This window comes from Rana temporaria, chromosome 10 (genome assembly GCF_905171775.1).
Source record: "Rana temporaria chromosome 10, aRanTem1.1, whole genome shotgun sequence".
Lineage (NCBI taxonomy): Eukaryota > Metazoa > Chordata > Amphibia > Anura > Ranidae > Rana > Rana temporaria.
In genome coordinates, this window is record NC_053498.1 from 103,223,061 (window position 1) to 103,248,720 (window position 25,660).

Here is a 25,660-nt window from a genome sequence, read left to right on the forward strand (position 1 = left end):
ATCAACGCCAGCTGCAAATTTTAATACCAGAAGTAATGCAGTGAAACTATACTCCTGGTATAACTTCACGTTCCAAATAAATATGGGTAGGTCCTAGGGAGGGGAAGTGGTTAAATAAATGCAAATTGTATCAATTCTCATATAATTTAAGCAAGTGTGTGTTAGTCAAGTGAAAAAAAAAAAAAGGTACTGTTGGGACTATTGGATCATCAGTACTAGTTTACTATGTATCCTAGGGGCATCGTCTGGCTAAAAAATAGCCTACTTGGTAGAGTACTGTTCTTGCCATATTGTCTTCTACAACAAGTATACGCGGTGGGCCAGTGCCATGCCTAAAGGGAGCCTATGCACATCAAGACTGAAGACTGGAATTACATTTTGCCAGATGTGATTAAAGGTGTTTAAAGATTTCGATGGTTTTCAGTCAGTAGATCTCACATACATAGGAAGCCAAAGGCCAAACCAACAGCGAGCAAATTATTTTAGAGAAAACTGACAACTTTAAAACCTTGTCATTGTTTCCTTCAAGAACTGAACAGCTTTTTCATGATTCTTCTGTGCATCTGCAACCACTTTACGATACCGTTGCTCCCGTTCTTTTATCTTGCTCATTTCCTGCCTGAAATGATCAAAAACATAAGATATAAATTCACTATTTTATATTTATCCAATAACAAGGTTGTTTTATCTTTAACCCATTGAAACTAAGCTGTGAACAAAGAATTGTTAATTTGTACTTGTGTTATTTGATGATTACAGTGTCTAAAATATAAGACTGTCAGGGTTACTTTTAATTAAATACCCTTACAGTCTATCTGTCAGAAGCTCCCGACTCCCTGTTTAATTTAGCGCAGGTATTTCTATTGTGACAATTTTTTTTTTTTTTTAATTCTTTATTTAAGGATAATACACAGAAACAAGCATAAAATACAACTTCACAGTATCGATATATTGCAATGAGCATGTGAAACATGATGATCGTACCTCACCCTTACAGGCGGGCAAGAAGCACCATATAGTCAGCGTCTAACTGCTCGCTGAAGTCTAATACAGGATAAACAAACGTCTGTGCTCATCTCGGCTTTTTGCCTATTATTGAGAGGAGTGAAAAGAAAGAGAAGAAGGGAAAGAAAGAAAGGAGAGAGAGGAAGAAGAATGGTAGGAAAGACGGGAGAGAGAGAGAGGAGAAAAAAAAAAAAAAAGGGGTGGGGTGGGTGGAGACAGGAAAGGGAGGGACAATTACCCCCCGGGAGCCTAAATTGATAACGCTAAACAGGTGCTGGTGATCCTATACAGTGGATCCAGCCATGTATTGGGTGAATTCGTCAGAGAAGCGAAAGATGTTCCAGTGAATCCATCTAACCCTATGTTCCTCAGATTTGTCTCGCAGCGCGGAGGTCAGGTCCTCCATTTGTTCAATGTCCCCCACCCTTGCGAACCAGTGGGCCACCGTGGGAGCTGACTGTTGCTTCCAGAGAGGTGGAATGCTGGCCCGGGCAGCGTTAAGGAGATGCTTGAGGAGGGATTTATGGTATCTCTTCCGTGATAAGGGGGTAAGGTTAAGGAGACCTGCAGCCGGGTTATCCTGGAGGGGGACATCCGTGAGTTTCTGTATGAGTTTAAGAACCGGTTGCCAGAAAGATTGGAGCACAGGGCAATCCCAGAATACATGCAATAGCGTGCCTGCGTGTAGGCCGCATCGCCAGCATTGGTCAGGTTGTAGTGGAAATATCTTAGCCAGAACCGAAGGGGTCCTGTACCATCGTGTCACTATTTTATATGTGGTCTCTTGGTATTTGCTGCAAAGTGAAGATTTCTGCGCGAAAAAGAGAATGCGGTCTTTTTGGGGTTCCGCGAAAGTGACGTGTAAGTCCCTTTCCCATTTAGCCAAGAATGGTGGGTCTTCAGTGGCATGGAGATCTAGCAAGGATTTGTATGAGGTGGATAAGGACCTCCGGATCGGACCCTCGCCCGTACAGAGTTCCTCAAAAGGGTGAAGCTCTCTGGGGAAGTGGGCCGACTTGGGCAGTGAACCGAGAAAGTGAGAAAGCTGGTTGACCCTCCAAAGGTCAAGTGAAAGCGGGGCCTGTTCTGAGAACAAATTCTCTGTACTGAGCCATCTGGTGGAGCGCAGGAAAGAGGAGGCCCTCAAGAGGCCCCGCGGCGCTTGTGTGTGAAAAGACGGATCGGTAAGGCCATATTGTGACAATTTGAAGTCAAGGCTGTGAGCATGAAATAATGGAAGTATAATACTTAAAAAAGGGTAAAAAGCAATTACATATAGCACATTTTATTAAATAAATGTAGCTGTTAAAACATCAAAAAATGATCTAAGGCAAAAAAGAAAAAAAAAAAGTAAAAAAAAAAAAGAACATTGTGTTGTATAAAACATCTATGCTGCCTCTGAGCCAAGTGCTGGGCAATATTCTGCTGTGGCTTGCTCTCCATTAACTTACTGTTGTTCTGCTTGTTTTCTGTGCTTAGCCCGAGTCAGTGACATTTTCTCCCTGTGAGCCCTCTGGTCTGCCAAGTCTTTGTTCTGTCTGTCCAGGTCTTCTTCATCCTGTTCAAGCCTTTCACGGATATCCTCAAATTTTCCCTGCTCCACTTCAATGTGCCAGAGGTCAACCCTGTCAAATGAGGACATTTATTTACACAGAGATTGGATTAAAACACTTTTTTTGTGTCAAATTGTGTAGATTAGAAGTTTCATTTAAAGTATATGCATGGCCAAAAACAAAACAAAAAAATACGTGCAATGTATGCAAATTTTAAAATGTTGCAAGTACTAAAAGGTACTGGCAGCAACCCAGCAGGGTTCTAACATCCTGCAACGACCTGACAACACTGCATCTGCTGTCCTAAAATCCTAAACAGTGCTATTAAACCAGTCCTAGTTCTCTTCTGCTGAACTACAGAACACTTCCCCCTTTCCTCATCTCCATAACGTAAAGCAATTCTGTAGTCCGGCATGGGAGAACTTAGACACGTCTGGTATTACTGGGTCAATTATCTCACTGTGCTGTGAACCAAAAAAAAAAAAAACACAGCAAACTACACATCAACATGCAAGACAATAATAATAGTAGTGTTAGCCTATCCAGAGCCTCCTTATTAATTTAATCTTGGTAAAATTTGAAATCTTTAAAGTTCATAGATTTCAGAGGTGCTGAATATCATAGTGTCTATAAATTATAAGTGCCAAACAGTTCCAGCAAAGAAACAGAGAATGGTGAAGTTGGTGTCAAAGAAAATCAAACGTGCAGATCTCTTACTTCATGGTTCACCCAAAGTGCTCCACCGAACCCAGTTTGTACAAATGACTACAAATGGGAGCTTTTTTGATATTTAATGAACTCTTCAATGGGAAGTGTTTTAGGTACATGGAACATCCATGAACCAGATGAAATACTGGGACTAGTGTTTAATCTAAGCGCTGTTTGCCCAGCATTATTATGTGAGGCAAAATTGTCTGGTGAGTCATTCACACAAATGGGGGTTCAAAGGAGCATTTTGGGTGAACCTTTGAAGTGAGAGATCTGCATGTTTGATTTTCTTTTACCAGTAGTAAAATTGCTAGCATAAACAGTTTGCTCAATGTGAGTAGCTCAGTCACGCCAGCTCTGGGAAATACAAGCGGTGTGACTGAGCTCCTGACACTGAGGAAACTGTTTATGCTGGTAATTTTACTACTTCTAGAATGTGAGCGTGTGGTTTCATACTATATGCCCCCTTGTTGTTGGGATTTTACAGCATCTCATAAAAGTGAGTACGCACCTTACACTTTGCTACAATGTAAAGTAGTGAGTGTACAGCTTGAATAACAGTGTATATTTGCTATCCCCTCAAAATAACTCAACACACAGCCATTAATGTCTAAACCGCTGGCAATAAAAGTGAGTACACCCCTAAGTGAAAATGTCTAAATTGGGCACAATTAGCCATTTTCCCTCCCCAGTGTCATGCGACTCGTTAGTGTTACAAGGTCTCAGGTGTGAATGGGGAGCAGGTGTGTTAAATTTGGTGTAATCGCTCTCACTCTCTCATTCTGGTCACTGGAAGTGCAACATGGCAACTCATGGCAAAGAACTCTCAGAGGATCTGAAAAAAAGAATTGTTGCTCTACAAAAAGATGGCATAGGCTATAAGAAGATTGGCAAAGCCCTGTAACTGAGCTGCAGCACGGTGGCCAAGACCATACAGCAGTTTAACAGAACAGGTTCCACCCAGAACAGGCCCTGCCATGGTTGACCAACGAAGCAGAGTGCACATGCTCAACATCATATCCAGAGGTTGTCTTTGGGAAATTGATGTAGAAGTGCTGCCAGCATTGCTGCAGATGTTAAAGGGGTGGGGGGGGGCATCTGTCAATGCTCAGACCATGCGCCAGACACTGCATCAAATTGGTCTGCAGAGCCGTCGTCCCAGAAGGAAGCCTCTTCTAAAAACGATGCACAAGAAAGCCTGCAAACAGTTTGCTGAAGACAAGCAAACTAAGGACATCGATTACTGGAACCATGTCCTGTGGTCTGATAAAACCAAGACAAACTTATTTGGTTCTAATGGTGTCAACTATGGTGGTGGGAGTGTCATGGTCTTGGGTTGCATGAGTGCTGTCGGCACTGGGAAGCTAAAGTTCATTGAGGGAATCATGAATGTCAAGATGTATTGTGACATACTGAAACAGAGCATGATCCCCTCCCTTCGGAGACTGGGCCGCAGGGCAGTATTCCAACATGGTAACAACCCCAAACACACCTCCAAGACGACCACTGCCTTGCTAAATAAGCAGAGGTTAAGGGTGATGGACTGGCTAAGCATGTCTCCAGACTTAAACCCTATTAAGCATCTGTGGGGCACCCTCAAACAGAAGGTGGAGGAGTGCAAGAGGACACTAGTGGCAACCTGTGAAGCTCTGGTGAACTCCATGCCCAAGAGGGTTAAGGCAGTGCTGGAAAATAATGGTGGCCTCACAAAATATTGACACTTTGGGACCAATTTGGGCATTTTCACTTAGGGGTGTACTCACTTTTGTTTTTAGACATTAATGGCTGTTCGTTGAGTTATTTTGAGGGGACAGCAAATTTACACTGTAATACACGCTGTACACTCACTACTTTACATTGTAGCAAAGTGTAATTTCTTCAGTGTTGTCACATGAAAAGATATAATAAAATATTTACAAAAATGTAAGGGGTGTACTCACTTTTGTTAGTTACTGTATATTTTATTACTTGAATTAATGAATGAATGAATGAATGAATGAAAACTTATATAGCGCAGCACATGCGAATTTAATCGCCTCTGGGCGCTTGTTGTTCCTGTCTCCTTTGGTATCAAAAGAGATGAGTCTTGATCTTTCTCCTGAATGCTAAGTGATTCTCCTCCAACCGAATGCTGGTTGGTAAAGCGTTCCATAGTCTAGGCCCTTGGACCACAAATCTCTTTTCTCCTTTGGACTTGTATCTGGCTTTGGGTAACTGGGTGGTGACTTGAGTAACATCCGGACCCACCAGGAATGGATTGGATACACCAGAGGGGATGATTATCTTTGAGGCAAACATTTATCTATTTGCCTGTTGATTTGTTCGATCTGGTGAGTGCAATATCCTACTAGCACGAGGTGGAACACATTTGGTGGTTTGGAGCAAGCCCTTTCCGGCATTATATTGTATTCACTCGGGGATCATTTGGTAATTGGATTCACATTAAATGAACTATTAACACGAAAGCACAGTTATTTCAGTGATTGGGACTGTATGATGTCTTAATAACATTGAAAAATTGCCTGTTTTTTTCACTATTGTAGGTTTATTGATTTACACTTTGGGCTAGCGCCTTTTATTCTTTTTACAATAATGGTTCCTGTTCCAATTGAACACAATGTTTATGTCCTATTGGGATTATCACATCACATTATCGGTTGTGGTCACAACAAATTTTGCCATATATTGCATGTAAGATGCACTGTATTTTGATTTCATATAATAAACGTTTATTTATGACATATATTATTTTTGACACTACTATTATTAAAGTATTTTTACGCAGAGGAAGGTGAGTGCTGCACAATATTTTATTGTAATTTACTTTATAATGCACTTTATGCAAACCCTCTCCCTTCTTTGTTCCAGTTTACATTTAGCTGCATATGTGCATGGTGAAATACATACAGTATAGCGACCTTGCTCCTGACAACCGATCTTGCTAAACAATGTGCACATTGCAAATTAATTAATCTGACAGTTTGTATTGTTTCTGAATCTTTTTGGAGCAGCTTTTTTCAACCATGGTGCCAAGGCATCCTGGGGTGCCTTCAGGTTTCTTTGGGGGTGCCTTGACAAAATGTCTACAATTGTTCCAAAATGATATACAAACCAGTGGGTGAATCATACCGGCCTTTTAGTTGCACAAAGCCACAGTTTACATTGTACAACATTACAACCTTCCACCTGCCAGTGTCCTAACAACCAATAACGCAGCGTTAATTTTGGCAGCAAATTTCGATTTAGTTTTAGTCTTTGGATTAAAATGGCATTTCAGTTTTAGTCCCATTTTAGTCTTTTGACTAAAATGGCATTTTAGTTTTAGTCACCTCAATTGTTTTAGTCTTTGTCGTATTTTTGTCGACTAAAGTAGTATTAAAGTTGGTCAACTAAAATGTTTTAGTCGGTTTTAGTCAACAAAATTAACCCTGCAATAACGTCATTAGTTGATAAGTTGGATGTTGGGCACTTTCACGGAATCCTTGTTTGCCCCTCCCTTGTCCCTCTCCAACTAGGGTCATATTAGTTGAGTGAAGGAGAGAAACAGAGAAGAGAAAAATTGGAGTATTAGTCAGTGCCAGTGTGCAAAGGTGTATTTGCTTTGGGAAATTAGATTGCCTCTAACATTGGGTGTCCTATGTGTATGGATGTTACTGTGCTCTGTAAAACTCTTAGTTTTGTTTTTTGCATTTCAGAATGGGGTGCCTTGAGATTGTGCAGAATTGTAACCACTTCCCTACCGGGCCTATTCTGGCACTCCTCTCCTACATGTAAAAAATCATATATTTTTTTGCTAGAAAATTACCCAGAACCCCCAAACATTATATGTTTTTTAGCAGACACCTTAGGGAATAAAATGGCGGTCATTGCAACTTTTTATCTCGCATTGTATTTGCGCAACTATTTTTAAAAATCATTTTTTTGGGGAAAAAAAATGTTTCAGGAATTAAAAACAACAAAACAGTAAATTAAACACAATTTTTTTGTATAATGTGAAAGATGATGTTAATAGATACCCAACATGTCACGCTAAAAAAATTGCGCACACTCATGGAATGGTGCCAAACTTCGGTTCCTTAAAATCTCCATAGACGATGCTTTACATTTTTTTACAGGTTACCAGTTTAGAGTTACAGAGGAGGTCTAGTGCTAGAATTGTTGCTCTTGCTCTAACGCACACGTCAATACCTCATGTGTGTGGTTTGAATGGAGTTTACATATGTGGGCGGGACTTACATATGCGTTCACTTCTGAGCGCGAGCGAGCAACCAGGGACAGGAGCATTTAATTTTTTTTTTTTTTTTACACTTTTTATTTTTTTATCACTTTTATTCCTATTACAAGGAATGTAAACATCCCTTGCAATAGGAATTGTTTTGTGACAGGTCCTCTTTATGGAGAGATGACCCCACATCTCTCCTCCAGGTTGGAAAGCCTGAGATTGAAAAAAAAAAAATTCACGATCTCATGCTTACCAGCCACGATCGCAACTTTGTTTACAACTGCAGCCCAGACGTGACGTCATAACGTTGTGCCCGGGCTTTCGACAGCCATAGAGATGACTGATGACCATCTGGTCACAGGAAATCTCTATGGTCGTCATCCAGCGGTGGCTGATTCTTTCTCCGGGTCCCCGATGGCACGGGAGAGCCCGGAGAAGCACCGGATAGCGGCGTCCCCTGTAAGAACGGTCAAGCAGCGGAACTGCTGCTATGATCGTTCTTATGGTGCACAAAATTGCCGTCTGAAAACAAGAATATCTGAATGATGCCTGTAGCTGTAGGCATCATTCAGATATTCACACTGAAAGTCAAGAACGTCATATGACGGCCTTGGGCTGGAAGTAGTTAATGGCTGCCTTAACTGAAAAAAGTTTGAGAAACACTGGTCTAGAGCAGTGGTCTCCAAACTGTGGCCCCAGGGCCAGGTGTGGCCCTTTGCTCACCTTTATCTGGCCCTTGGGGCATTATTTTACCAACTGACACCAATGATGGAGCACCATTCCTCCTGCTGGCACCATAAATGCGACACTATTCTTCCATTAATGCCAACAATGGGGCACTATTCCTCCCTCCTTAAAACCAATGAGGAGGCACTTATGTTGGGGTGTTTTCTACCCCCACTGGCCACACTCAGGCCCCCAAAAGTCAGGAGGACAATAAACTGGCTCTTTGCTTAGAAAGTTTGGAGACCCCTGGTCTAGAGAATAATAAGTGATGACACATCTACAGTAGCTATTCTCAAATAGCCATAAACATACCGTACAGCAGCTCACAATTGGTTAACTGAGTCACTTTGCAAAAGACCCATGCAACCAATGTGAACAGAACATCTTTTCATAAAACATTAATTAAATGTAAAGAATGCCTGCAGTAATTAACAACAAGAAACAATAAAACAAGAAACAATATGCTGCCACAAGAGCTAGAGTAAAAATTCTTATCCAATTTTATGGTTTTAAAAACAGAACGAACTTTGCATAATAAATTTAAAGCAAAGAAATCAACCATTTTAAACCTCTAAAAATAAAGGGCCACTCCCAGAGCTGCCCGCTAGGGATTTATTCTCACTTCCTTTTGCAGCTCCAGGACAGGAGGTGAAGTTAAATCTACCGTATGGGACACATACAGCAAAATATATACTCACAGGGGTTTTAAACCTTCTCTAGTCTACCCCCACCCCCCCCCAAAAAAATAATTATAATGACGTAGCAGGCTTTTCCTCTCAGGCCTCGTACACACGACCGAGGAACTCGACGGGTAAAACACATCGTTTTGCTCGTCGAGTTCCTTGTTAGGCTGTGGAGAAACTCGACAAGCCAAGTTTCTCCATCCCCGTCAAGGAAATAGAGAACTTGCTCTCTTTTTGGCTCGTCGAGTTTCTCGACAGTTTCCTCAACGAAAATGTACACACGACCGGTTTCCTCTGCAAAAAAATATCTCCCAGCAAGTTTCTTGCTGGTTTTTGCCGAGAAACTCGGTCGTGTGTACGAGGCCTCAGTTTTAGTTGTTATTGGCACTACGTTCTTTCGAGTTAGAACTACTATTATTCACTCTTCGTTGTAAATGCTTTGTTATATTCACTAGCACCTTGTTTTGCTTTAAATTATTTACCTTGTCTTTGTTCCACATTTAATGTTCCATCTAAGAATTATTTTTCCTACAACTGTACGTGTACTTCTTTGTCCTTACCTGACTTGTAAAATTTCTCTAAAGATATTTGTAAAATAAAACAGAGATTTGATTGTATTTCATTGCAGGATTCCTACAAAGTCTACTGTAACTGGCTCAGCCATATGGCAGGTGGACTCACTCATTATCTTTCAGCATGTTGGCAATCTTTGACTCCACAACTTCCTCGTTGATCAGCTCACTGTTCAGCCTCTTGTGGAGCGCCCGAAGACGGAACACAGTAGCCCTGCAACATAAAACCATGATTAATTGTGCTAAAGTAGTTAAAAAAAGCTACAGGCCTGTATAAGTAGTTTTTGCAGACACAACGCTCCAACACTTCTACAAGCCACACAAAGCAATCTGGAAACATAAGCACCTTTTAGGCGTATGTCAACGGGCTTATTTTGTTGGCATTATTTTGAGATGTTTGATTTGTTTTGGAGATTATTCAGAATTTACAGACAGGTGCAGCTCACCTTTTTATGACAATCATTTAAAATAATTTAAGGCAAATCAATCACCAATGGAAATGTATAAAATGGAAAGTGCAATTGCCCGCTGCAAGTGCAGTTGCTCCAGAGCTTAGTAAATGAGGTAAAGCAAAGAGTTCTTTGCAAAGAGTACCTAATCACAGGCAAGGAAAATTAAAAAAATTGAATTTTTGCTTGTACATGGATGGTAGAAGTCACAAGAGCTTATGCTCATATACTAAGTTCTGAAGCAACAGAACTTGTAAAGTGCACAGTCTTTTTACCTTTCGTAAATCAACCCCATAGGTTGCTAAAGCAGAGTCTATCAAGCTTGCATTTGTTTGTTCATACATCACAGTATGACCTTTTTTCCTCCTTTTTTTGTATCTACTGCTGGTCTCTTTCAGCAACTTTCTGTCTATATGCACTTGCTCTAATGCCAGCTGCAAATATTACTCTGGACCAACCTCTGGACATTGATGACTGCGAACCATGCCTGTGCAATGTATCACCACATGGCCACTTGTAGTCTCCACCACTGGCACATTTGAAATGGTGACAAAATTAGAGCACAACTGGGACATGGCAGGATATACTTGAACAAAGACCTTCATGGCAGTGTCGCCAAGTGATATTTTAATGAATGCTGCAGACTTAAAATGATTGCAAAAAACTTGTGAAAAGTATATTAACAAGCTAAAGCTTAAATGGGATGTTAATCCACCTAAAAAGGAGAAGTACAGGAATAAATAATAATAAAAAAAAAACAAAGATACCTAGAAGCATTGGTGTGATGCAGCAGATGTCCCATGTCAGCTCTAAAGCCTAGTACACACAATCGGTATTTACCGTATTAATTTAACCCAGTGGGCTGGACGAAAAAAAAATTGAAGAGCTCAGGAGGAGATCCTGTACTAACAATCTGATGTTAGAAAAGCCATTTCCACCACTGAGAAAAAGTGTTCTGACAGGAGGGGCAGCCCCCTGCCAGAACGACCAATCAACGTTCTCAGCCATTGGCTGAGTGTGCTCATCAGATGCCAATCGGCAAACTTTTTTTGGTCATGCCTCTTCAACAGAAGCCGGACGTTCGGCCAACTTCTGTTGGACTGGCTGTCATACACATGGGCTGAATGTTAGCCAGTTTCTATTGAACCGGCTGATACCGCCCGATATTCGGCCTGTGTGTACAGGGCTTAAGCCTGAGAACTGAGCGACCACATAACTGCTGAATGCTCAGCTCTTGGTATTATTGTAGCAGAGAGCGATGACTGTCAGTCATTGCTCTCTGCTCCAAAAAGACAGAGCTGAGAGATTAGCAGGGATGTGATTGCTCAGTCATGTGATTACACTGCTCCTCCAGCACTCACTGAAGCGCCTGATTGGAGAGGAGGTGGGAACAGCTGGCTTTGGCTCTAGGCCACAAGCTGAGAGCTGGAGCCAGCTGTCAATCAGGCAGCTGGGTGGATCCTGACAATATGGTCATAATTCTTCCAGGGTCTGGAACGGCCCTGTGACATCAGCTGACAGTGGGCAATCACGCTGACTCTGGGTCACAGGAGCCCAACAGTGCATTACAGTGACCCAGAAGAGAAGTATGACAAGAAAAATCTTTGGCCATACTTCTCTTTCAAAGCATAAAGATTGAGATTATTGAACATGCCCAACACAACAGAAGAAGGGTAATTTGCGAAGACTGGAACAGACAAAATCTGGAGCAGCTGTGCATTACAACCAATCAGCTTCTAGTTTTCATTTTCAAAGCTTAACTGAACAAGGTGAAGCTTGATGCTGATTGGTCATTATTTACAGCTGCTCCAGATTCTGGACGCTTTTAATACCCCCTCCCCCCCTTCCCCCATTGTTTAGAAATAGTGGTGTTTTTCTGTATACAGTAAAACCTTGCTTTAAGAATAATTTGAGAGCGTTTTGCAAGACAAGCAAAATGTTTTTATACATTTTGCCTTGATATACAAGCAATGTCTTGATATAAGAGTAGCGTTATGTCACAACTGAGTATAAAAAAAGAAAAGAGGAGCCTCTAAATGTAGCAATATGGTTACATTTAATGAAGGTACAACATTTAGAGGTGCCTCTCTTCTCTTTAATGCCCAGTAAAAAATGCTTTGATATACAAGTGCTTTGGATTACAAGCATGTTTCTGGAACAAATTATGCTCGCAAACCAAGGTTTTACTGTATAATGTAATGTATTGACTCATCCTGTGTACTGTACAGTTATTATGTCCTTTGCTAGCCCTGACTAAACACATAATTGAAGTAGAAAACAAACAGTATCCTGGTTTTACATTAACTAAAATCACTATAGAGTTTTATAATTCAATGGATGTATGCAGCAAACACTGTGTGAGATGTACAGTAACAGATTGTTGCGTTTCCCTAGCAGTATATTGTACAAATCTCCATCTTACCTCCAGAGCGCTCTATTCCGACAAGATAAAGCAGATGCTGAGGCTAAATATGTGTTATAGCCCAAGACTTCAGGGAGATCTTACATCACCTGTAGCATCTGTTTGTTAGTGAGGAGCCATGACTACAACACATGTTTAACACTGTATTTATTCAGAATTTACCAGCCATAGGCAGACACAGTTCATAAGCATATTTCAGATCTGCCCCCCCCCCCCCCTACAAACTACCGCTAAGCACTTCATGCAGCCACCCTCCTTATTTCTGTGATAGTACACACGGGATGTGTTCAAGGCAACAAGTCTCTCCTTGTCTTAATAAAGCAAACTTATTGGTTTATATTGACTGCCATTCGTCCCCTATGCTATCCGATAATCAGTAGGAATGCTGGAAGATGTCACCCCCTTAGCAAAGAAATTATGTTGAATCAGTGTTGCCACCCGTCCGTATTTTTACGGACAGTTCGTAAAAACAGGCACTGCCCCCCCCCCCCCGTTCGTAAATGTCGGTGGTTGCGTGAATGTGCCAGTAAAAATAGCCGAGATCGGTTTGGCTTGGAATTGCGCATGGAGATTGGAGGCAGGGGGTGACTGGAGGCAGGGGGTGACTGAAGGCAGGGGGTGATGGTGGCTGCGGTGGCACGGCAGAGGGGGATGGAGGAAGGGGGTGTTGGTGGCAGGGGGTGATTGGAGGCAGGGGGTGTTGGTGGCACCGAAGAGGGTGGGGGATGGATACAGGGGTTGTTGGTGGCACCGCAGAGGGGGATGAAGGCAAGGGCCGATGGAGGCAGGGGGTGATTTGAGGCAGGGGCCTGGGGGAGATTGGAGGCAGGGGGAGATTGTGGCACCGCATAGGGGGGTGACGGCAGGGGGTGTTGGTGGCAGTGGGGGATGGAGGCAGGGGGTGATGTAACTAAATAATTTGCCCTTATTATATTGAAAATAACAAAAATATGTTTTTTTACCTTAATATCTGCCTTAAATCACATTGCTATTTGCCTAGTGTACTTGTTTGTAGCCTAAATACTGAAATTTGCACCTAAACTTTTGTGAAATCCCAGTAAAAACGTGGCTGTGCCAGTAAATTTCGGGTGTCGTGCCAATAAATTTCAATCTGGTAGGTTGGCGACACTGTGTTGAATCATCAGCCTTTGATGTCCGCTTTTGACAATGGACATCCTTTTACAAACAGCATAAAGCTTTACATTACAGTGGGCTAGAGACATGTGCTGGAAGGCTCTGGTGCTCCTGTCCATCATAAAGGTATGAGAGATCAATTAAATAGTTACTACACATAATTACTGCTTGAGGTGCCTCAGCTAGTAAACTGATTAAGGGCTCAAATGAAAATCTATAGTCACAACATGCACTTTAATTTTATAACATCAGTATTGTAATAACAGTACAAGCAGTAATTATTTTTAAAACTCCAATATAAGCTTACTTGGAAAAATCTCTTTTCATGTTGTGAGTTCTACTGATCTGCTGTCCATTTCTTTCCAAAACTTTCTGGATTCCCACTAACTTTTCTGTTTAATTTCAGTTTCTAAGTTTATTAGTACCAACACCAGCACTGGGGGCTATTATTGCAGCCACTGACACCAATGTTGGGTGTTATTGCTGTGTTCCCTGACACCAATGTTGGGTGTTATTGCTGTGTTCCCTGACACCAATGTTGGGTGTTATTGCTGTGTTCCCTGACACCAATGTTGGGTGTTATTGCTGTGTTCCCTGACACCAATGTTGGGTGTTATTGCTGTGTTCCCTGACACCAATGCTGGGTGTTATTGCTGTGTTCCCTGACACCAATGTTGGGTGTTATTGCTGTGTTCCCTGACACCAATGTTGGGTGTTATTGCTGTGTTCCCTGACACCAATGTTGGGTGTTATTGCTGTGTTCCCTGACACCAATGTTGGGTGTTATTGCTGTGTTCCCTGACACCAATGTTGGGTGTTATTGCTGTGTTCCCTGACACCAATGTTGGGTGTTATTGCTGTGTTCCCTGACACCTATGTTGGGTGTTATTGCTGTGTTCCCTGACACCAATGTTGGGTGTTATTGCTGTGTTCCCTGACACCAATGTTGGGTGTTATTGCTGTGTTCCCTGACACCAATGTTGGGTGTTATTGCTGTGTTCCCCGACACCAATGTTGGAAGTTAATATTGTACGCACTGACACTAATGTTGGGGGTTATTACTGTGCCCAAGTTGGACCAATATTGAGGGTTATTATTGCACTCACTAACACCAATGTTGGGGGTTATTACAGAACTCACTGACATCAATGTCAGGGGTTATTACAGAACTCACTGACACCAATGTTGGGGGTTAATAATTAATTGAGTAACATCAATGTTGGGGGTATTACAGAACTCACTGACACCCATGTTGTTGTTTTTTTTACAGAACTCACTGACACCCATGTTGGGGGTTATAACAGAACTCACTGACACCCATGTTGGGGGTTATAACAGAACTCACTGACACCCATGTTGGGGGTTATAACAGAACTCACTGACACCCATGTTGCAGGTTATTACGGAACCCACTGACACCAATATTGGGGGTTAATAATGAATTCAGCAACATCAATGTTGAGAGTTATTACTAAACTCACTGACACCAATGCTGGGGGTAAATGTTGCACCCACTGACGCCAATACTGAAGGTTACTACTGCATTTACTGACACCAATGTTGGGAGTTAATATTCACTGGCACTAATATTGGGGGTTTTTACTGTGCCAAGTGGCACCAGTTATGAGGGTTATAGGGTTATTATTGCACTTACTAACAACAATGTGATTCTTGTACTGACTCTGCCTCCTAATACTCCTCCTCTCAGCTCCTCTGTAGTTCAGAAAGCAGTCTCTGTGAAGTTCACTGCAAGTCATCACCAATGTGGGGTAAGGGGGGGGGGGGGGTTAATAGTACCAACACCAGCCCTGGGGCTATTATTGCATCCACTGACACCAATATTGAGGGATATTACAGCACTCGTCAAAGGAGAAGTCCAGCCTGAGCTTTTTAGGCTGGGCTTCTCAGGAGTGCAATTCGTTTTGCACTCCTATGACCCGTTTTCAGCGGAGAGCGCTCTAAAGTCCGCTATCCGCTGACGTCACTGTCATCAGTCGGGGCAGCGCGTCATGACGACTTCCCAAGTCGGGATTCGCCAGCTGCCCTGATTGATGGCAGTCTCAGCGAGCTGCTGAGATGCTGTGACAGCCTCTCTCAGCCTATCCACGGCTCAACACTCCAATGAGCGTGGAGAAGCAGAGAGGAAAGAGGCTGACTGACAGTCAGCAGCTCTCCTCTCGGGGATCTGTGAAAACCAAGCCAGCGGCGATGTTCGGTGGCTCGGTTCTCAGTGCACAGACGCCGGGGGACAGATGGAGCATCGGTCTGATGCTCCATCCACCGAGGTAAGTATGAATCCAAAAAAACAAAACCAAAACTTCTCCTTTAACACCAAAGTTGGAAGTTAATATTGCATTCACTGACACCAATGTTGGGGGTTATTATTGTGCCCACTGGAACCAATACTGAGGGTTATTATTGCACTCACTAACACCAATGTTTGGGGTTATTACTGCACTCACTGATGTCAATGTAGGGGGTTATTGATGAATTCAGTAACATCAATGTTGGGAGTTATTACAGAACTCACTGAAACCAATGTTGTGAGGTTACTATTGCACCCACTGACACCAATGTTAAGGGTTATTTTTGTTGTCTTCACTGACACCAGTGCTGGAGTCTATTGCATCCACTGACACCAATACTAAAGATTATTACTGCACTCACTGACACCAATGTTGGGAGTTAATATTGCACTCCCTGACACTAATGTTGGGGGTTATTACTGTGCCAACTGGAGCCAATATTGAGGTTTATTATTGCACTAACACCAATATTTGGGGTTATTACTGCACTCACTTACGGAACTCACTGACATCAATGTGGGTTAATAATGAATTCAGTAACATCAATGTTGGGAGTTATTATTGAACTCACTGAGGGTTGTATTTTCATCCACTGACACCAATGCTTGACGGTCAATATTGCACAGACTGACATCAAGGCTGGGGATTATTATTGCATCCACTGACACCAATGTTGAGGGTTATTATTAAACTTACTGACACCAAATGATGGGGGTTACTACTGCTACTGAAACCAATGCTAGAGTTATTGTACGCAAACTTCTTTAGTTTGCAACACAATGTAAAAAGTGCAGTAGGACTGAAATATCTGTGCACTGAGGTAAGTTATAGGCTATTCATTTTGAATGTGCTCCCAAACTTGATGCAATGCGTAAAAATGCGCTGCTATTCTGCGGCCCTTTGGAAATGTCAGTTGCCGCACTTGATGCCCTCTATAGTTTACAAGTTGACCACCACTGCACTGCCCGTTTACACAATCTGTAGTCCCCGAAAAGAGTGTTTACATGTTATTAGCCTGTTGTTCCATCTGAATCTCCATTTCCACATTGGATCTCTGTTGTTTCAAAGATTCAATACTTTCTTGGCATGCTCTAAGCTCCTCCCTGAAACAAAAGAACATACATATATTTAAGATTAATATACCTCATCTGTTTCAATGTAATCATGCAAAATAATGAAATACATACTAGCCTAACCACAAGTAATTTTAAAATGTTCCTAATGCTGATGGCAGATAAATATTGCATGATTTCATTGATTCTGACCACAATGGACACCAATCTTGGGTCCATGAGCAAGGGACCCCAGTTCTCTAATCTCATGGAAAAAAATGTATCAGATAGCTTGAAATGACTAAGATTTCCCGTGACATACATAGAACCAGAGGAGGCCACATAACACTGTACTAGTTAGGTCATTAGGAACTAGATAGTAGCAGTCATTCACATTCAACTAGACTTATTGTGTAACGTTGAAGATTTTTCACTACTCATCTAAGTAGCTTTCTTAGTTCTAATGAAACTCTTTCAAAGAAAATAAAAAGTATCACCCTAAAGTGGAACCTCCACTCATTGGATTCCCCCCCCCCCCCCGATGCCCCAGGTATCCTTTCCCACTTCCGGGAGTGCAGCCGTAACGTCACCGCGGGGCTCCCTCCTCCTTCCCTGGCCACCGGGCTAATAGGAGAGAGGAGCAGGCCTCGCGAATGCGCAGTAGGGTTCCCGGCATGAAGCCTACACTGCCGGGTTCCCTACTGCCGACATCGCTGGACTCCAAGACAGGTAAGTGTCCATTTATTAAAAGCCAGCAGCTGCAGTATGTGTAGCTGTTGGCTTTTAGTATTTTTTCGTTTAAACATATAAAAATGATTTAATCCAAGCCTTATATTGGTCCCAGACTAAAACTTTACTATTCAAAAAATATGTATTTTTAAATAATTGAAATGAGTGCTTTGACTAGATTTGTCAATCAGTATAATTAGACTCAATGCAATTACGTTCTCTACCAAAAATGTTAACATAAACATTTAACAAGAATTAATACACAAGACACTGAAGTGCAGATACTTTAATTATAGCAGTTGCAGAGCCGCTGCCTAAGGAAGCACATGATGTATATTTACTGCTGCTAGACTAAATCTCTTGCTAGCGAAGTCTGTAAAAAAAACATACCTGATTTTCTGAAGCATTAATTCCTTATCCTGTTGGAAGGTGTCCAGCTGGTTCAGTTTTTTGCGAAGTCGGAACATCTGAACCTTATCTAGATAGCTGGAACTTTTAACTATCTCATATCGATCGGTGTGCTGTTCACTGGACCTGACAGAAACGAAAATTCACACTCTAAAACAGTCATTTTTCAGAAAAGCAATGTCAGTTTAATTCATTGCACAGATATTGCAGAAGCAGTGCCGGCCCAAGACATTGTGCTGCCTTGGACCAAGAATAAAAAGCTGCCCCCCCCAGAAATAAAATCACGCCAACCAAAAGGCCCCCACATTCATTATTTTATATCATGATAACTAAAGGGGACCCGTCATGGCTCTATACATGTATAAAGGAGTATAAAGAGGACCTGGCATTGCTCTATACATGTAAAGGAATATCAAGAGGACCTGTCATGGCTCTATAAATGTATATAGGACTATAAAGAGTACTTGACATGACTCTATACATGTATAAAGGAGTATAACGAGGGCCTGTCATGGCTCTATACATGTATAAAGAGGACCTGTCATGGCTCTATAGATGTATATAGAGGACTGATCATTACTCTTTACATGTAAAGGAATATAAAGAGGACCTGCCATGGCTCTATAAATGTATATAGGAGTATAAAGAGGACCTGTCATGACTCTATACATGTATAAAGGAGTATAACGAGGGCCTGTCATGGCTCTATAGATGTATAAAGAGGGCCGTCATGGCTCTGTACATGCATATAGGCGTATAAAAGGACCTGCTATGGCTCTATACATGTATCCAGGAGTATAAAGGGATCTGTGAATTGCTGGCAGCCACAATGTCTTTTGCGCAAACGAATCAATGTACGCTAATTGTGTTTTTTTTTTTTGTACCAAAAATATGTAGAAGAATACATATTGGCCTAAACTGAAGAAAAGTTTTTTCTAAATTTTGGGGATATTTATTATAGCAAAAAGTTAAAAAATATATAGATTTATAGCACAAAAAATAAAAACCGCAGAGGTGATCAAATATCACCAAAAGAAAGCTCTATTTGTGGGAAAAAAAGGACATCAATTTTATTTGGGTAGCGGAACAGGCTGGTGGGCAACAGTATGCTGCCCCCCTAAAAGTGTGGCCTGGTACCCATGGTACCACCCGGTCCCATCATAGGGCCGGCCCTGTGCAGAAGTTCCTTTTTCCCAACCCCAAAGCCTAGAACTACCCTTTTCTACTTTAGGATCTGCTGACATTCTTTTCAACTCCTTTCTAAATTAAAATTGGTGTAAAAGCAATTCATTTTAAAGAAGCATGCATGTATCGATGTGTTCCAGTGCAGGGCATTTAATAAGATTTTGAAATCTTGTATTTTGCATGTTTCAACCTGCCTCTGTTGCCAATGTAAAAAATGTTTTTAACAATAACCTGGTAAAAAGACTGTTTATCCTTAAGGCCCGTACAAACGATCGGATATTCCGACAACAATTGTGTGATGGACGCGTTTTGTTGGATAATCCGACAGTCTGTATGCTCCATCGGACAATTGTTGTCCGAATTTCCGACAACAAATGTTGGATGGCCATGCTTTCAAATTGTCCGACAACAAATGTGTTCCGTCTAAATATACGATCGTGTGTACACATGTCCGTCGGACTAAAATCCAAAGTACAAACGTGCATGCTCTGACCCAATGATAACCATAAAGACAGCATTAGCAGAAGTTGCCCAAAGGGTGGCGCTAAAGAGCAGAAAAACCACGTCGTTTCGTGAATGTTGGCTGAAAAAGTTCTGCCATCTGTAAGTTCACGGCCAACACCCTTCGGACAAAAATCCACGGATTTGTCCGATGGAAATCCGATCGTGTGTATGAAACTTTATACTTACCTTTCCTGTAAATCCGCCTTCTCTTGAAATACAAAGCTGCCGCTGGCAGCAGGTGTTTCGGGATCGAACACTCTTCTAGGTGTGCTAAATGCCTTGCCCCCCGCTTTGTGTGGTGGTCACATCCAGCAGCAAATGAGTCCCTATTGTGTGCTGTACTGACATAGAGGCCAGCAGATGGAACCACATACTGTAATAAACATGCGCTACTGTGCATGCACTGTGTAAGAAAGACATTAGACTAATAGCACAGACATTGGTAAAAAACAAACAGGGACAAAACAGAGAAGCACAATGCACGCTGGCTCCATTGGGACCAGTTTTGTTTTTCTGATGAATACCTCTCATACCTCTGAATTAGTCTCCCCTCTCCTCATCATGGAAACCCACACCGTGGTCCCCTCTCTTACCCTCCCCCCTCACTTTCCTCCCTTTCCCTCCTCACTTACCCCTCTTTATTTTTGTTTCCCTTCCCTGTCTGGATGCCACCTTTTCCATCCAAAAATTTTAAAAAATGCTTTTGGTTTGCGTTTACTACAAAGGTATGACCTACTGGAGGCACTGTTCATTTATATTGTATTGTTTATGGTACATACACATTTGCTACCCCCTATGCTCTTTCTCCTAAGCTTGTTGAGCTATCAATCTATTTTTTTTTTCCGTGTACCTTTGATGATCTTTGTTTGTATCATACACTCTGCCAGCAGTTCTGCTCGCTGTGTGAGCCTCCTATGTAAAACTGTACCATTTATTGTATGCTGGTCGTAGGAAGGTCATAGTTTTAAGGTGCCCTTTCCACACAAAATGCTTCCAAAGGTCTGTCTATACCAGGGGTGCCCAACATTTTGAAGAGCGAGGGCCACTTAAGCGACTTGGTAACTGGTCGCGGGCCACAATGAGCGGAGCGGGCATATGACAGGTCCATGTCTGCTCTGTATATTTATTTTTATTTTTTTGGCGGATTGGATTAGAGGTAGAATTCATCTGCCACTCCTTAGAGGTTAATGGAGGGTTCATTTGGGTCGAACTGACCGTGTGAAAGGGGCCTAAGACTGCTTTCACGCAGATGCGCTGCAGTTTACCCGCACTGCTGGTGCATTGCAGTGTACCTTTGGCTTTCCTGCACTTTGCAATAGACTTCTATTATATTCTGCAGGTTTGGTGCACTTTCAGAAAGCTCATTAAACTCGCAGGTAATAACAGGAGTCTATGGCTCAGTGAAGGTAACCTGCAAGTAAACTGCTCTGCACCTGCGGATCAGTTTGAAAGCAGCCCAGTAACCACTGCTGAACAGTAATGCCCAGATATACACTGTTAGCCAGATTCAGGTACAGTTACGACGGCGTATCAGTAGATACGCCGTCGTAACTCTGAATCCGCGCCGTCGTATGCTAAAATAGCGGTATGCTAAAATTGAGATACGCTTCTCTGTTGCTAAGATACGACCGGCATAAGTCTCCTACGCTGTCGTATGTTAGGGTGCATTTTTATGCTGGCCGCTAGGTGGCGCTTCTGTTGATTTCTGTGTCGAATATGCAAATTAGCTAGATACGCCGATTCAGGAACGTACATACACCCGTCGCAATTATTTACGCCGTTTACGTAAGACATACGCCGGCTTAAAGATAAAGCTGCTCTCTAGGTGGCGCAGCCCATGCAAGGTATGGACGTCGGAACAAGCGTATCTTTTTACGTCGTTTACGTAAGTCGTAGGCAAATAGGGGTGTGCGTAAATTACGTTTACGTCGTAGGCAGTGTTCGACATTTCTTAGGCATTCTATCCGACGCATGCACACTGGGATACGTCCTCAGACGGCGCATGCGCCGTTCGTTCAAAACGTAATTTACGTGGGGTCAATGTTAATTTACATAAAACACGCCCACCTCTTCCACATTTGAATTAGGCGCGCTTACGCCGGCACATTTACGCTACGCCGCTGCAACTTACGGAGCAAGTGCTTTGTGAATACTGCACTTGCCTCTCTAACTTGCGGCGGCGTAGCGTAAATAACATACGCTACGCCCGCACAAAGTTACGCTGCCCTACCTGAATCTGGCCATGTGATTTTAGTAATAAAACTGACCTTTAATAACAGTGTTCTATTCTACTCCATTTCAGAGCAGGAGGTCGCGGGCCACATCAGAGGGCTCCGCGGGCCACTGGTTGGGCACGCGTGGTCTATACCTTATATATCCGTCAAGTCATGTTTTTTGCATTTTGACGCATTCCACTAAATTAAGAATAAAATTATAATAAAAACACATTGCCTCCATACTAGAGCAATGCTCCTTTAACCACTTCCCTACCGGCCCATAGTAAAATGACGTCCACGAAGAACCTCTGCCGTTCAGAGTGGACGTCATATGACGTCCTGGGCTTTGTGGGGGGGATATCTGAATGATGCCTGCAGCTAGAGGCATCATTCAGATATCCTTCTCTTGTGCCGGCGATTCTGCACAACGTAAGAACGATCATAGCGGCGGTTCCGCCGCTAGATCGTTCTTACAGGCGGCGGGAGGGGACATCCCCCCCTCCCGCCGCCATCCGGTGCTTCTCCGGGCTCTCCCGTGCCATCGGGGGCCCGGAGAACGAATCGTCCGGCGCTCGCAGGAAGCATAGAGATGACTGGTGACCAGATGGTCACCAGTCATCTCTATGACCGTTGGAGGACCCGGGCGCGATGTGATGACGTCACGCCCGGGTCCCCGTAAGTAAACAAAGCCGCGATTGCGGCTGCTAAGCAACGGTAAACATGAGATCTGTGAATTTTTTTTCACAGATTTCATGCTTTCCAGCCTGGAGGAGAGATGTGGGGTCTTATTGACCCCGCATCTCTCCATAAAGAGGACCTGTCACACACATTCCTATTACAAGGGATGTTTACATTTCTTGTAATAGGAATAAAAGTGATAATAAAAAAAAAAAGTGTAAAAAAAGAAATAAATATTTAAAAAAAAAAAAAAAAAAAAGAAATACATTTTTTTTTTAAACGCCCCTGTCCCCAGTAGCTTGCGCGCAGAAGCGAACGCACACGCAAGTCCCGCCGACATATGTAAACGCTGTTTAAACCACATATGTGAGGTATCGCCGCGTGCGCTAGAGTGCCAGCAACAATTCTAGCACTAGATCTCCTCTGTAAATCTAAACTGGTAACCTGTAAACATTTTCAAAGCGTTGCCTATGGAGATTTTTAAGTACCAAAGTTTGGCGCCATTCCATGAGTGTGCACAATTTTAAAGCGTGACATGTTAGGTATCTATTTACTCGGTGTAACATAATCTTTCATATTTTACAAAAAAATTGGGCTAACTTTACTGTTTTGTTATTTTTTTAATTCATGAAACAATTTTTTTCCAAAAAAAAGGCGTTTAAAAAAAATAATTGCGCAAATACCGTGCAGAATAAAAGGTTTCAATGACCGTCGTTTTATTCCCTAGGGTGTCTGCTAAAAAAACATATATAATGTTTGGGGGTTCTGCGTAATTTTCTAGCAAAAAAATGATGATTTGTACATGTAAGAGAGAAGTGCCAGAATAGGCCCGGTATGGAGGTGTGTATAAAAGCCCTGTATGGAAGTGGTTAAAATGAATGCTGGCCTGCAACAGCAGCAACTGTCCAACCTTAGCTGACCTCTCACCCTGACAATAAGTAGTGGGGCATATACAAAAATTTTTTACAAGTGTCCATAGTGGTAGTATTTTAAACCCCAGCTGAACTTTCGTTTCAAACCGGTTAAATAACTTCCAGGTACATGCGGCATACACACGGTCACACAAATGTTATCGGAAAATTGCGAACGTCAAGAACACGGTCACGTACAACACGTACAACGGCACTATAAAAGTGAAGTTCAATACCAAGTGCGCCACCCTTTAGGCTCCTTCTGCTAATCTTGTGTTAGTAGAAGTTTGGTGAGAGACGAGTCGTGCTTTTCAGTCCGTTACTGCTCTTTGCAGTGTGACGAATGTGCTATCGCCATTACAAACGCTAGTTTTACCAGACCGATCGCTTCCGTCTCGTACTTGATTCAGGGCATGCGTGGAATTTTGTGTGTCGCAATTGTCTACACACGCTCGGAATTTACCAGAACGGATTTTGTTGTCGGAAAATTTGAGAACCAGCTCTCAAATTTTTGTTGTCAGAGATTCCGACAGCAAATGTCGGATGGAGCCTACACACAGTCAGAATTTACGACAACAAGCTCCCATCGAACGAACATTTGTTGGAAATTCCGAGCAGTGTCTTTTCTTTAGAAAGCAGGACATCCTGAATAGAGAAGCCTGTTCCCTTCCAGCATGCTGCATAGATGGACCTTTGCTCCCTGTATGGAATCAGTGGTCTCACCGTAGAGGTCCATCACACCCCCTTGCTGAGTCAGACCCACAGTTTTGCAATAAGCAAAGCTTACGCTCCTTGCTGATTGTAAAGCTTTAGCTCCGACTTGGCAGAAGGCATGATGAGCATGTGCAGAAACCACGGCTTCCACACAGAGAGCAGGGGTCCTTCTCTGCCGCATGATGACAGGGGACAGGCTTTTCTACTCTGGCTGTGGCTGCTTTCTAAAAACAAACAAACACAGTTTTATGTGTTAAAAAGTTAAAACTGGATATTCAGATTGTTGCAGAAACCCAGTCATGTGTCTTCAAACGTTAAAATTACGTTTTTTTTTTAAAAAAGGGATGCAGAATATACAATTTAAACAGACTGAGCTTAAAGATATTATTATACTTGGATTTTTTTTCAGCGGTTTGTAAAAGGCTTTTTTTATAAATGTATTTTTTTCCCACATGATGCACTTTAAATTGCGCTGTTGCCCTTGCTAGACCTTCTCTTATACTCTTTAAGAATCATCTGTCTCACACAGAGCAATTCAAGCAAAAAAACACTCTATCTTTTCTATTCTCTTACAATCAATAAATAAACATGCTACTGCTCGGAAAAGGCAGTTATGGAGATTCAGGCTCATCTCAGTTCAGAATATTACTCGGAAGAACACATAAAAATGGCACTGAACGCAGACCAAATGGTTATTGCATGCATTTTGTTTTTCTGTGTGCTTCATAAACCTAGGCTGAAAACACAGCCAACACATGACAAGCAGAGACTGTGTGTGCCAGGCAGATGTCACATACTGTGCTTACCAGTCAGAGTCAGAATCAAAACTGTCATTTATTACATCAAGGACATCGTCATCCTGGAGATTGTCTGCTGTGTCTCCATATGGAAATTCATCATCTTGAAAGGCAAAAACAAGAAGCGCTGGATGCATTGATACACAAAGGCAATTATACAGTGAATACACATAGAAAACAGAAAACCCTTGCAGTAAGACTCCATACTTGCAAATTACTCACATTTTCATCATTAAAAGAGACACTGTCACCTTGCCTAGGCAGGACAAACTGACGATGGGCCATATTCTCAGTAGAGTTACGACAGAGTATCTCAGGGAACTCCGTCGTATCTCTGTATTTTGACCCGCGTATCTATGCGAGTGATTCCTAGAATCATTTTCGCATAGATACGCTGAAGATCCGACATGTGTAAGTCACTTACACTGTCGGATCTTAAATGTAATTTGCCGCCGGCCGCTAGGTGGCGTTTACGCTCAGGTCTCATTTGTTTATGCAAATGAGCCTGATACGCCGATTCACGAACAAAATTGCGTCGCGTAACCGTCGCTTACGTCGTTTGCGTAAGCGTAAGGTTACCCCTGCTATATGAGGGGTAACCTTACGCCAGTCCCACGTATGCCATGTTAAGTATGGCGTCAGGTCCGCGTCGTCTTTTCCCGTCGGGTACGTCGTTTTCCTAAGTC

At 42.4% G+C, this 25,660-nt stretch overlaps 1 protein-coding gene across 3 annotated transcripts in view; it reads right to left on the reverse strand.

Moving 5' to 3' along the window:
* Window positions 1–25,660, reverse strand: part of CFAP74 (cilia and flagella associated protein 74) — a 195,612-nt gene that overhangs the window by 162,118 nt on the left and 7,834 nt on the right. For all 3 annotated transcript variants that reach the window (XM_040325889.1, XM_040325888.1, XM_040325887.1), the window contains exons 3-8: window positions 24,984–25,077; window positions 17,952–18,095; window positions 16,785–16,883; window positions 9,579–9,683; window positions 2,457–2,630; window positions 509–619 (exon numbers count right to left, since the gene is read on the reverse strand). In XM_040325889.1, coding sequence (XP_040181823.1) covers window positions 509–619; window positions 2,457–2,630; window positions 9,579–9,683; window positions 16,785–16,883; window positions 17,952–18,095; window positions 24,984–25,077 — 727 coding nt within the window. The remainder of the gene's footprint in view (window positions 1–508; window positions 620–2,456; window positions 2,631–9,578; window positions 9,684–16,784; window positions 16,884–17,951; window positions 18,096–24,983; window positions 25,078–25,660) is intronic.